The 13315-nt window shown below is 61.0% G+C and overlaps 3 protein-coding genes across 3 annotated transcripts; all 3 read right to left on the bottom strand.

Moving 5' to 3' along the window:
• Nucleotides 1–316: 316 nt before the first annotated feature.
• On the bottom strand, nucleotides 317–2593 carry LSCM1_02087 (uncharacterized protein; the record flags this gene model as incomplete). The annotated part of the gene is made up of 1 exon (XM_067319679.1): nucleotides 317–2593. One exon carries the CDS (start codon nucleotides 2591–2593, stop codon nucleotides 317–319), a length of 2277 nt encoding a protein of 758 aa, XP_067175054.1.
• A 1087-nt stretch (nucleotides 2594–3680) lies between these two features.
• Nucleotides 3681–5708, bottom strand: LSCM1_02086 (uncharacterized protein; the record flags this gene model as incomplete). The annotated part of the gene is made up of 1 exon (XM_067319678.1): nucleotides 3681–5708. One exon carries the CDS (start codon nucleotides 5706–5708, stop codon nucleotides 3681–3683), a length of 2028 nt encoding a protein of 675 aa, XP_067175053.1.
• A 1821-nt stretch (nucleotides 5709–7529) lies between these two features.
• Nucleotides 7530–12383, bottom strand: LSCM1_02085 (uncharacterized protein; the record flags this gene model as incomplete). Its single annotated transcript, XM_067319677.1, has 1 exon — nucleotides 7530–12383. The coding sequence occupies one exon, from the start codon at nucleotides 12381–12383 to the stop codon at nucleotides 7530–7532; it is 4854 nt and encodes a 1617-aa protein (XP_067175052.1).
• Between the last annotated feature and the right edge of the window lie 932 nt (nucleotides 12384–13315).

The following is a 13315-nucleotide window of genomic DNA, read 5'->3' as shown; positions in this document are numbered from 1 at the left end:
TCAAACACAGAGAGGGCGCGAAAGAGAAAGAACAACAAAAATACTTCAGAGTTATTCGCGACACATTAACGGAATCAAAGTTAGCGAAATAAAAGACGAAAGGAGCACAGCTGAGCACGAGAGAGGGGTGAGGGATGAGGGGGAAGGGGAGAGAGACGCGTGTGTGTGTGTGGAACGCAGCTTCCTTCCACTCTCTTCCCTTATCCCTTACCGCCGCCGCCGCGCTACATACAGCATCCCCTCGCACACACGCTCGTCAACACGCATAGGCACCAACCGAAAGCATACACGCATAGCACGCGATAACTGTCGTATGTCATGCCTTCACCCGCTTCACGACTTTCTTGGACGCCGCGCTCGCGGCGCTAGAGATGTGCCGCATCTTGCCCTTGTGAACGATGCGCTCACGCTTCGTTGCCGACGACCTTTTCTTCTTCACCTTGGCGCTGCCGCTGCTACTAACGGGATCGCGCTCCACGGCCACGTCAGCAAGCACGCTGCTCTGCCGAAGCACTTTCGGCATGCCACTCTTCGCTCTTCTTTTCGAGGCGACGGCAGCACCACCTGCGAGAGACACGCCTTCTCTGAAGCGCATCATACCGTCCGGGCCGACATCGAGCATGTCTGCAATCTCCTCGACCTCTTTGTGAACAGTGATGGCTTCGCCATCGGCCTCGTGCGGCTCTCCACTGGAATCGACATCCGCTTCCGAAGCATCGGCTTCGCCCGCTTGCACCTCTCCTTTCTCGGTCGCGTCTTCCTCGGCGGCGGCGTCGTCGCTGATGCCGAAGAGCTGCGCAGGTATGTGCTCAACCTCCCCGTGCATCCCCTGCAACTTCTTCCGCCCGGACTCGGTGAGTGGCACGACCAAGACGCCGTTGCGCGCACTCGATTGCACAACCCACCGACCACAGCGAGGCTCCTTCGCCAGGGCGATGAGGAGAACATCGCCGTTGTCGGTGATGCGGAGCGAGTTCACAATGGCGCAGACTGGCAGCTCTGCGAGCAGCGCCAATCTCGGCTCCGTCCCCTTCCCGGGCGACGGTGCCGTGCTGCCGTTCACGCCGTTGTCTGTGCGCCTGCCCGGCGCGGTGGCACCTGAGCCAACCCCGACTACGTGCCACACGCGCACCACGCCGTCGTAGCTGCCGGTTGCTACTACGTCGGCATACGGCACAGCAGCCACAGCGGTGATGGGGTTCGCATTACGCCGATGCGACTCGGCCCATCCCGATGAAGACGCCGTCGTGTGCCCATGCGCCACTCCATCGCCATCGGCCTCCTCCTCCAGCTGCGCCGCTACCTTTTCTAGGCCCGTGCCGTCGCCGATAAAGTCGTAGCCGTGCGCTGCTGGAACAGCAACGAGAGGCTTGCGACGGTTCACGTCGAAGACGACGACCGCGCCGTTTCTGGCGCCTGCCACGATAATGCTCTCGTTAAGCATTGCCACTGAGTCCATGACGACGCTAAGAGGCGGCGGCGACGGCGACGAGGCCGCGGCACTCTTCTCAGGCACGCAAAGCGGTGCGTAGTTGTACGCCTGCTGCGTGGCCGCGTCCATCTTCCAGAACCGCATGGTGCCATCCTCGCCGACCGTCGCCGCCGTCTCCTTGCGCAGGCAATCCAGAAAATGAATGGGGCCCTCATGACCGAAGAGCTTGTCAACAGCCATCATCTGCGGCACGGCCCACACCCGCAGCGTGCCGTCCTCGCAGCTGGAGTAGAGAGTGGAGGTGTCCATGCGGAACCGCAATCCGGTGATCGGCTTGCGGTGCATGAAGAGAAGCCCTTTGTGCACGGTGGTAAGAGTTTCCCACACACTAATGGAGCCGTCCATCGCACCAGCCGCCACGTACGACGGACACGACGTGTCCACTGTTGTCTTTTCAAAGACGTCCCGCACCGTTGGGCGCCTGGCGGTTGTGTCGCTTATGGCTATCGAGACGATGCCGGACGGAAGTGCCGGCGCTAGCAACACCTTGAGCTGCCGCTGCAGCTCCTCCTTCTCTGAGACGGACATGCCGGTTCCGCTAGTCGTGATGGATATGTTGACGAGGTACACCTTACCGGACTTGTCACCATACGCGATGCGGTCCGCACCGAGGGCCGCCACACACGTGATGGCGTTACAATTGTGAGCAACACGGACGGAGTGCAGATCCTTCATCTCTGTGTGGTGGCCGAGGAAGTGCCGCACAGAGGAGGCCACATCGCGCTGCTTGACCCCAGCAGCCAGCTGTGCCTCCTCTATCAAACGCGCACGGCGCTCATGGAAGACGTCACCGTCGAGGTCGTCCTCAAATTTCACCTCCTGAAGGCGTGTGTTGATGTTATCCCCGAGGCTTCGGATTATGTCTGCCCGGCTGCCAGCTCCACTGCTCACCTCCGTCGCATCCGCACGGCTCAGGACTACGCGGCTACTGTTGTTCCTAAAGTACTCCGCTCCGGCTGCGGTACCTGATACCGTCGCCGCCTTCTCGCGCGACTTGGGCGGCTGCGAGTGCTGTTGCCTGAGCTTCTCATGAGCCTGGTGCTCCTTACGTACGGTGGCGCTGATGGCTGCCCGCTTGGCCGCCTTTTTCTTCGACAGCATATGGCGTGCGCGCTTTCAATGCCGAGTGGAGGCTTCAGATCAGATCGGCATGCGCGACCCTTCAGGGGAAGGGGGAAGTGACGACAGCGACGTTCTAGACGCGGGCACCCTTTACTGCCGTGAGCTATCACACTGCTTTCGTCGGTCAAGTACGCTCTTGATGATGCCGTGTGAATGAGGATACGAGACGTTGTGACGGCCGCTGATTGACCGAGGCGCTTTTGGTGATCTCAAACTTGACTAGGAAAGAGAGAGAAAGAGCGACGACGCGGCACAAGTGGAAGCGCAAGCGACTCCTCTGCCGCAGCGCGTTTGCAGCCACAGCCCATCCGAGAAGAGACAAGAGGAGGGTAAGGCTTGCATCGGTGAGCGGTGCAGTCGCATGCGCAACGCACTGAATGTGGCACAGAGACACATCGCCCTACAGATACATGCGCCACTCTGACACACATGCGCATTTCGCCAGGCACATCAAGGGGCCGCCGCAGGGTAGAACGTAGCGCACGCACACGTCTTTGAGTGACTTGCTTTACTGTGCTACCGTTTCACAAACGGGTTCGTTTTTCTTGGCCACACAGCATCGATGAAACTTCACGCCGCCACCCCCCTCTCCGGCGCTACACACAGGCTCCACCGCGGGGTGGAATGGCAGGCGTACAGACAGGTGTTTGACAGCAACGCGCCGACGCAGCCTGCGGTGTGGGCGGCCTCTGCCTCCAACTCTCCCCACACCCACGCTCCGCACGCCGCCTCACAGCCGCGGCGACGATGGCAGTGGCCACGTGGTGCATCGACTCTCAGGGTGGCGGCGTGCATTTTTCGCTGGCGCAGAGCGCAGTTTGGGACCCCCTCCCATGAGAGGTGGAAATGCATGGAGGCAGTCGGCATCCTCAGGGACACCCATTCGATCTTGAAGCAGAGAACGAGGGCAACCGGAGGGGAGGGGGAAAAGGGGGCCGGGGAGGGGGGCATGTCCGCATGCACCGAGACGCACCGGCTCATGCACGTTGACTCACACGCGCACACCTTCGATCAACATCATCACCATCGTCTAGCGCGCTTACCTACCGCGGGCGGCTGCGCCATCTCACCGACGACCACCGATGAGCTGGCGAACAACGAAGCGGCCGCGCCGCTGCACCGCCATGAACAAGAGGTGCGCCACCCAATACCACGCCATCGCCTCGGGTATCGCAGCTGGGAATGCCGCTGTTAGCTCCGTTACGCCGAGCGCACAAACCGCCTCTACCCAGGTCGAAGAGGAGACTCCCCGGCGAGAGGCTGCAGCCGCACCGAGTTCGCCTTGGTCACAAGCCCCCGCAGCCCCGCCGTCAGCAGCGGCGCCCTCGCTCGGGATGTTGAAGGGGTTCTTCGGCGAGAAGAAGTAGCTGGCCAGCGTCGCCAGCGTCGCTGGAGTCGGCCGAACCGCTGCAAGCGTGATGGCGCTGTCGTGGCGCACAAGCAACATGCATGGGGTTGAAGGAGAGCTGGGGGTGGCGCACAGCTGGGACTGGTAGCGCACCACGAGTTGCTGGAAGTCTTTAACATCCTCCACGGTAGCGATGCTGAGCAGCGGTGACGGCTGACTCTCAAAGAGCAGCCGAATGCTCGCGGAAGGGCAATCATGCGTGCGCGTGGACGCTGCGGTTGCCCGAGACGCCGCTTTGGCCTCCTCGCCTTCAGCGGCATCGAGGAAAGCTGCGTCGCTGTCTTGAATGACGAGGCTGTACCACAGCGGCACCCCGCTAGGGCGGCCAGATACGTCATACGCGGAGCAGGCGGGCGGTGACATGCGTGATAAAGAGAGGAGTTCCGCCAAAGGGGCAGGTGCACGGTAGTACAGTTCCTCCTCCAGCCGGTAACAGAAGTTGTCCCCAACAGTGGGAGCGTAGAGGAGCTGTGCGAAACGACGGGTGCAGCGAGACAGTGCTGTGAAGTCGTCTTGCGAGGCCGATACGTGCAGTAGCAGTAAATCCAGCCCCGTGTGTGCCTCCCACATCCTCGGCCACACTGACATAACCTGCTGCTGACGGAGCTCTCGCACGTAGCACGTGAAGTCAACGGCATAGCACCAGAGGTAGCCGGTGCTGTTGAAGCGCGGCAGACACACCGGCACCCACGCCTCACCAGCCTGCCGGGAAACTAGCGAGCGTGCGTAGCGGTACAGGAGAAGAGCGTCGTCAATGTGAAGACTACCACACAGTGCTGTTTCGGGCCCCAGTGCCAGGGGCGCGGACGCGGCAATGCTCGGGTCTGTGCTGTACGTTTCGGGTGGCCCAACCGCGGCCACTAGATAGTTTTTGAAGTAGAGGAAGCTGAACAGCTGGTGTGCTGGTGGACTGACAGCGGCATCTGTGGAGCTGCGGTAACACTGCAGCAGTGCTTCTTCCACTACTCGACGCTTGTCTTTGGCAAGCGCCAGCGTGGCAACCGCGCCGACAGAGTAAGTCCGTTCCGTTTCGTAGGACTCGATCAGCTCCCGAAGTGCGGCGCGGTCGGCCGAGGTGTAGGTGGCCCTCACGTCCAATCCGGGTGTCCTTTCCAGCAGGGTGTTGATGGTCGGAAGCACGAGAAGAATGCTATGGTGGACGTGCCGAAGCTGCATCAAGCTGTAGCTCGCCACTGGCGGCGGTTTGCAGTCTCCTTCACCGCTTGACGTCTCGCCGGCCTCTGCTGACGGCGACAAGGCCACGCTGCGCTCTGACATGACGTACATCAGCTCACCTTCAACGTAGAAGAAGAGCGTCAGTGCCTGCAGGTCCATGCCACTTTGACTCCGAGCATCGTTGGGCGTTGCCAGTGCACGGTAGTAGACGACCTGGCGCACCTCATCCTTCACGGTCACGGACGATGCGGCGCTATCCGATGCGAGAGCCAGCTGAGACGGCCCTTGGCCTTGCTCTGCCTCGGCCTCGTCATTGTGGATATGCAGGAGCACTTGGAGAAGCGCACACAATGGGCTCAGCTTCTCTTCGTCGCCGTGCTGAGAAAAGACAGGCTTGCCGGCGCGTGTGAGGACAAGGACATGTCGCTCATGCTGCCAGAGTACAGCCATCGGGTCGTTGCTTGTGGCTGCGTCGCCGCCAGCAGGTTCGCCTGCTGTGGTGCGCTGCATGGGCGTGATTGGCGAGAGGGAGAAGAGTTCTCTGCCTATGGAGCACACCCAGCGAAGCTAATCCAAACGGAAGGCCATGATCAAAGGTGGGTTGGTGAGGGGGGCGGTGAGGGAAAGGGAAAGGAGGATGGTGCCGACAGTGAATGGGCCCTGCTAAAGGCGGTGTGTGTGTGGGGAGGGCAGGCGACTCATGCACGGCCTGTCCAGTGCAAGCAAGCACACTCGTCAGCCACAGTGCCCCTCCCCTCTCTCCTTAGAAAGAGAGGGGAGGGAGGGAGGGAGGAAGCGCGCCGCTCCGTTCATCGTGCGTGTTTCTGTAAAGGTTTATCCTGCTGTCGCATCCCCTCATCGTGTGGATGAGGGAGAGAGAAAGACAGAAAAGCGTGTGTATGTGTGTGCGCGTGCCAAAGGAACCGAATAAGAGAGAGCGCAGCAACTGCTATGGACCACACACACACACATAAAAAATCAAGTCGGTGCAGAGAAAGAGGGGGAGGGCGAAGAGGACCGAGCACACCCGCATCCGCAAACAACAGACACGCGCGCACCAACGAGCCGGCACGCGCTAGAGAGACACGAGGGGGGGCGACTGGCGAAGTTATGGAGAGGAGCGAGGCGGAAATGGAAACACACCTGTGCCACAAAAGAGGAAGGAAGGGGGAGGGGTAGCAAACACAGAGAAACAGCTAAAAGAGGACGCAGGTGCCTGTTGGCCCCCTCCTGAACGCTGCGCAACGCTGCCGCTTGAGTGGACAGACGTGCTTGCATCGAGGCGCACAAGCTCGTGTGCACATTGCAGGAGGGGCACCCTTGCGTTGGCGTATCGGTGACACTCCATGACTCATGCCAACGCGAAAAGGGGGAAGCACCGCCATTCGTCCTTGCGCGTTGCGCATAAAAATCTCTCAAGAAGCTCACCGAGCGCATTAGTGACGGAGCCGACTGCTTCGAGAGACTGTGCCTGGAGAAAGAATGACCCGAGGAGGCAACGAGTAAGAAGAGCGCATCGGATGCCCACATGCAGAAGAAGCCTGTGAGAGAGGAGGGTGCGAGAGAGAGAACACGGTGGGGAGAGGTGTGGCTGTCGAAGTAGCGGTGCTGGCAGTGCACACTACGTCGCTCACGTCCACGCCCAGATCGATAACGCGAGTCACCTGCAGCGATCAACTGAATGGATGAGGGAAAGGCAATGGAGAGGGGGGAGAGAGAGGGCAGATATGAAAAAAATACTCAAGGCGCTCTCAGCCATCCATGTGGCGGAGTGGGAATGCAAGATGCGCCTCGGAAGGGACATGGGCAAGAGGTAATACAGAGGCAAAGCGCAGCAGCGCGAAGGTACGTTCAGTCCGCCCGCGCCCAACCATCTGCTTCGTAATCGCGTGCAGGACCTGAGCCGATAGCTGATGAAGGGCACCTACCGCAGGTGTGTGCACGCGGCTGAGAGGGGCCGTCGCATACATAAGGCTCGCAGCTCTCGCATCAACGGTGAGGACGCGGAAGAAGGAGGATCACGCGCGCACTCGTCGGGAGGGCGGGGCGAGAGAAAGCGAGCGGTGCATGCGGCCACGTGGTTACGGAAGGGGAAGCTGACGCCGTCAGGCACGAGGCGAGAAGGCGGACAGAAGAAAACATCTGAAGTCCAAGAGACTCCGCCATACGTGGATGTTGGCGCCCGCGGCATGCGGCTCCACGAGACACCCCTCTCCCCCCATCCTCCCCTGCCTTTTACCGACATCCCCAGCTCGCCCCCTGTGCCTCGACCTTTGCCACCGATTTCTTCAGTCGTGCCGCGAGGGCTTTGGCTGCGCCTTGAACGCTCCTCTACTTCGCGCCAGAGATCCACCGTGAAAGCGAGGAGGTGAATCCCCAGCGCCGGCTTTCCGATTTGGGGGCCACACGCACAACGCTTGCCACGGACTGCTCACAATGCATTTGTGCTCGCCACACTGGCGCGCGGCTCCGTCCGTCCCCTGAACCGCTTGTTGGGATCAGCTCCACCACTCGTCCTGGTACGCTGAGCGTGACGTCGAAGGCCAGTATGCTTCGGCACCCGGCCGCAGCACCGCACTTCTTTCCCTGCTTCGCCACGGTGCCGCCCGCTACGGGGGTGAAGCAAGGGATAATGATGTAGTCCCCCTCCGGCAACGGCGGCAGGGACAGCAGCGGAGCCTGTACCCCCGGAGACTCCAGGCTCTGGTGCCATCGCACCCACGCCTCTATCGAGTCTCCCAGCCCTATCAGAAACGCGCGGTGACTCTCGTTCGTGACAGTACGGCGGACAAACGACATTGTTGAAAAGGTGGTGCGCAGCAGCTGCAGCCGCTGGGCCGGGCTCGACGTCAAGGCGGCACGTACGACGGCGCGCAGCCGCTCAGCCGCGTGACCGGCATTGGACTCGGACGAAAACGAGGTACACTTCGCAGGGGCCGTGTTCTGCAAGTCCACGTCGATGAACAGGTCGAGTTGCGGCACCGGCAGCGTTAACGAGCGCTGCGCGCTCTCTTGTGTGAAGGGTAGGGAGTGACCCTCGTTGCCATGCACCTCATAGGAGAAGTTCGAGGAGGTGAGTACGGCGCGCACCTCCGTGTCATGTGGTATAAGGTTGCCTTTGATGCCGATGTTGCACGCGTGCGGCGATATCATGAAGCCGTCTGCAAACGCCTGCAGAATGACACAGCGCATCTGGTCGTTGGGGTCCGGGCGGGATATGAGGAAGAAGTGCATCTGAGTCTTGTCGCTGTTGGCGCGGTCGGAGAGGGCCACGTTGAAGGAGGTGTGGTAGAGCTGCCGCAGCCGTCTCGGGTTCGGTACAAGGATGCCGTCTCGATCCAGCAGCACCGTGTGTGGCGACACGCTATCGATCACCGCGCCATCTAAGGACCAGACACCGCTGCTCAAGACGATATCGCTGCCATTCATGACGTCCCCCCGCACAGCCCGTGGCACATACGTCTTGCGCTCCTTCGCCACCGCGCCTTCGCTGCCACCTTCACCGCGGGCCTGCGCTTTGACGTCGGCTGGCGGTCCTATTCCCTTTGCGTCCGCGTCGTCCTTGCCCGTGCGCCGCACCAGCAGCACCCGCATTTCGACCGCGGCTGGCGCTGGCCCGACCCGCTTCGACTGGCAGATGCGCAGGGAGAAGTACCCAGGTGAATCGAGGTGGAAGTACCACTGCTTGCCGGCGTACAACACCTCACGCGTGGCGTCGTGCTGAAGCAGCACCGTCTGTGCATGCAACTCGGGCAAGCACCACAGCCCCTGCACCGTGCGTGAGTGAAGGTTAGGATGCTCTGGGATGGCGTGCATCGCGATCGTCTTCTCCGGTGGATTGCGTTGCGCCTCCTCTTCGATCAGGTCGTTGACGTTCAGGTCTGCGGAGGCAACCTCCAGGTTTGAGAAGCCGCCGCCCATCGCCGTCTGCTTCGCCTGCTCCAGCGTTGCGTGCTGCGCGTGTATGGCAAAAATTGGAATCTTGTTCGGGTTGCGCTCCAGCAACGGGTCAAGGCAGGTGAAGAGCGTTACAGTGTATGGGAGCATTTCCTCTCCACTCGGCCGCCGATGGCGTTCGTGAACATCCATGACAACCACGTACTGCCGTGTACCAGGCAGGCAGTCGAAGCCGAGTGTGATGAACTCGTTGCGGTTACCCTGCGCCACCGCCAGCGGCTGCAGTCCGCGCGGCCCTTCCGTTTCGCTGACGATGCGCCGTCCTTGGCAGTCTCCAAAGCAGCACGACACTCGACGGCCGCGACTGTCGCGCATCTTGCACTGCATCAGCGAAGGCAGCGTCGTTATCTCGTACACACGAAGCCGCACCACTGCCCCGCCCCCGGAGAGCTCATCTACAGTTTTCGTGTCCAGCATACTGACGTCGTGTGGCAAGGGGGACTGGTCGCCCGTGTGGGGGCAGTAGACCAGGAATAGGTGCGTGCACCTGTCTACGAGATGGGAGGTGATGTGAAACTGCGGTTGCTGCACCATGTCCTGCCCAGCGTTGCGCATGTCGTAGGTGCCGTGGCAGCACAGCCGCGTGCAGTCCTCTGGAGCGTTGGAACCGCTTGGCAGGTCCCAGTACGTGAACGGGCTCCAATTGATGCTGCAGTGGTCGAAGTGCGCGATGGCCTCCTCCCAGGTGACGCAGAAGAGACCGGCTTCATGGTGGGCGTTCATATAGCCTAGGTCCAGCAGCTGCTCCGGCGTCAGGGAGGTCTTCAAGGGCGGCTCGAAGTGTCGCGTCGACGGATCTTTTGTCGTGTCTCGCAGCATGATGGCCCGAATGCTCGGCTCCCCAGTACCGCTCAGCCGCTGCGTGATCATGTCAATCACAGGATACACGACCGGCGTCACAAACGACTGCGCACTCTGCATCATCCGCTCCGCCGGGGTGAGGGGCGGCCGGCCAGTACGCCAGTGCGCTGTCAGAGTCATCATGAGTCGACCAAAGCTATAGCCCTCCATCAGCACCGACCACATCTCCGATGGCCGCATCAGCCCATCCACGGTGGGCTCCTCGACGCCGCCGGCGCAGCGGAAGCGAATTACTTCGGGTATCCACCCGCACAGCTGGAACAGCACCGCTGAGCTCTCCATGAGGGCGAGGTTGATGCCACAGCCGTTTGCCTTGAGGAGTCCCTTCTCCAGCAGCGCTGGGTACAGCTCGAACGTCGCGGACGTGAGGCAACGAAAGAGTCCGCTCTCCGGCTCCACTGGCACCCGGTCATCGACCTTCACCATCCGTGTTGCCCCATTCACGATCATGGAGAGACAGTACATGCCCCCTGCCGGGTTCACCACCGGGCGGCCGAGGAGGTCTTGCGGGTGGATAATCTTGCGCAACGGGCCCCAGTGGGGGAAGAGGTGATTGTAGTGGGCGAGGGCCTGCACGCTCGCGTGAATGCCGGTGCGCCGGTAATCCAGCTCCCTGAGATTAGACGGGATGCCGTACACCCGGCCATCAAAGATATCCAAGACGCTTGCCGCGCGAATCACTGTGTGCCCGCGAATAAGTTTGCCCTCCTCTGGGAAATGTTGTCGTGCGCCCGGTGCCAAGTGCTGTCGCATCAGCACCAGTTGCCCAAAACGCGTGCCCCAGTCACGGCCCATCTCCACCCCGTAAATCGCGTACGTGCAGGAGTCTTTAAACTGCTTGGCGAATCCAGGTTTGCGGTCGAAGACGCTGGTGACGAGGTAGCCCTTCTTGTCGTCATCCCAGAGGTGGAGCACGTACGAGTGGTCGCCCAGCTTGATGATGCCACGCTTCTTAAGAAAACGTAGCATAGGCACCGGGATGGCGTTGTGGTGCAGGAAGGCCGGCGTCGTCTTCACCCGCATCTGCTCCAGCATAGCCTCGTAAAAGCTCGGCGACTTAGCGGACCGCTTGCTGCTCGCAGCCAGCTGTAGGCGCTTCGGCTTGCCCGCCCGCACCACTTCCCGCGGTCCTTCTTCGAAATCGCTGTCGGATGGGGCGGATAGGTTCTCGCCGAGGCTGTCGTCCTTCTCCATTTCATGCACCCGCGGCTGCCGCCTGCCGCTCAGCACTTCCTTCACGAAGAGCGTGTCGAGATAGCCTTTTTCCACCCCGGCCTCCCGGTAGCACATGGCCAGTTGTGCGTACAGTTCCTCCACCGTGGCACACGTCATCCTTGCCCGCCGTGTGCTTGCGGAGATCGCCCCCTTCGACTTCAGCTTCAATCTCTCCGTCTCGCGTGGCGTCGTCTCCGCCACCACGTGCGCCACGCGCTCGCGCTGTCGCCGCTGGCTGCTGTCCGGTGTGACCACGTCTAGGCTATCATCGCAATCCTTGCTCTCCTCGTAGTAAAAGGCTAAGATGTACTCGTGCGCGGTGTAGCAGCGTAAATCTGCGTCGGTCTCCTGCTTAGACATGGTTCTCTTCCAGAAGGCCCCGCTGCTTGCCAGCCTATCCCAGTCGAAGCCGCGCCGTGGCTCAGAGTCGCTGCGCCGCTTGCTGTTGAAGTCCTCACCCCGCTGCAGCCGCGATGCATTCGCCTTCACGAGGATGGAGCAGAGGGGTCGCCGCACCCTTCCGCAGGTCCGAATTCCCTGCTCACTTTGCAGCTGCAGCGTCTTGCGCACGTACTCCTGCACAGAGCCTTTCGGTCGCGTGAGGGTGCCCGCATGGTCGGAGGGTCTCCTCGCGACCTCGTCGGCGCCGTTCGGGCCCTTCTCGCAAAGGCGGACAGCGTGCGGACACACCGGAGGCAGAAAAGCCTCTCGTCGAGGGACCCTTTGCTGCATTTCGACAGTATCGCGCGTGTGCTCACATTCTTGTCGCCCGACATCGCCGCCATTGTTGCCCAGCACGCCCTGCTCAGGTTCCTGTTTCGCGTCGGCGTCACTCATCGCATAGGAAAGCGCGCGCAGCCCACCTGTCGAGTAGGTGCGCAGGCGTCCGGCGTCGTCGGTGGTTATGGGGAGGGCATTGCCGCTGTCCGTAAGCTCTGGTGCGCGGCGTGCATTTTTGGAGCTGTCTCTCCTCCTTCTACCCCGTGGTGCCCGCAGTCTTGCGGGCACACAGGGTTTCTCCACGTTGTTGCTGTTGCTGCGGCCATCCGTGGGGTCGGAAGAGGCTACCATGCAGTCTGGCCCACTGGCATGCGCAGGTGAAGGAGAAGGCAGAGTCTTGGGCTCGGAGCCAAAGTTGCTCACGGATGCCATCGCAGGGGAGGAGTGCTCGATTGATGGAGAGCCGCCCCTCGCCACAGTGCTGCACTTGCTCCTCTCAAGCTTCGACGGACTCACAGACGTACAGAAACAGCCGTGGCAGCAGCGGTATGAGAGGGGACACGAAATGGCAGCGCTGCGAAATGGAAAGGCGAGGCAAGAGACGTTAGCAGAAAAGAGGCGAAGGCCCGCGCCTACTGACAGACAGACAGACAGACAGACACACACACGTAGGATGAAGCAGATGTAGAGAGGAGAGGGAGTTGGAGAGAAGAAGAGAGAACTGCGGCAACACAAAACAGGGCGGGGGGCGCGTACGAAAGTAACTGTAAAAGAGAATAGCGCAAAATGAGGAGGGGGAGGGAGAAACAAGTGAGGGTCGATCACTCACGCATGCCGGTGCCAACGCAGATTCCGCAGTGCCGCGGCGTCTATAACACCCGGCGGCAGTTCCGCCAACGCTGTCACCGCGGCAGCGAGAGCTGAGAAAGAGAGGGAGAAAAAGGGGGGTCGTGGGAGGGCGGAGAGGAGAAGTGAAAGCAGCGACCGGTGCGCTCAAAGGAGTGATAATAGTTTGCTTACGAGATAAAGAAAAGGGGAAAGGGGCGGTGGGCGACCTCAACGCAACCACAGCGACAACAGAGACAGGAGGGAGGCGAAAGAAAAGGGAGGGGAGTTGGGAGAGGGAGCAGCACACACAATGAATTGCAGGGAAATTCGAAATAATCAACGAAACACACCGCTGCTTTGGTTCCAGTCTGTATGGGAGCTGAATAACTGTGTGCGCCGCAACAGAAGATAAGAATGCGTCTTGGCTATCGGCGGTGCGTATGCGTTTGTGAGGGGGGGTGGAGAAGAGACTGGGCAAAGGAGTACACGAGAGTCGAAGGACACACACACACACACAGAGGAGAATGGGAGGGGCC

Source organism: Leishmania martiniquensis, chromosome 34 (genome assembly GCF_017916325.1).
Source record: "Leishmania martiniquensis isolate LSCM1 chromosome 34, whole genome shotgun sequence".
Classification (NCBI taxonomy): Eukaryota; Euglenozoa; class Kinetoplastea; order Trypanosomatida; family Trypanosomatidae; genus Leishmania; species Leishmania martiniquensis.
This window is presented reverse-complemented; position numbering and strand designations above follow the sequence as displayed.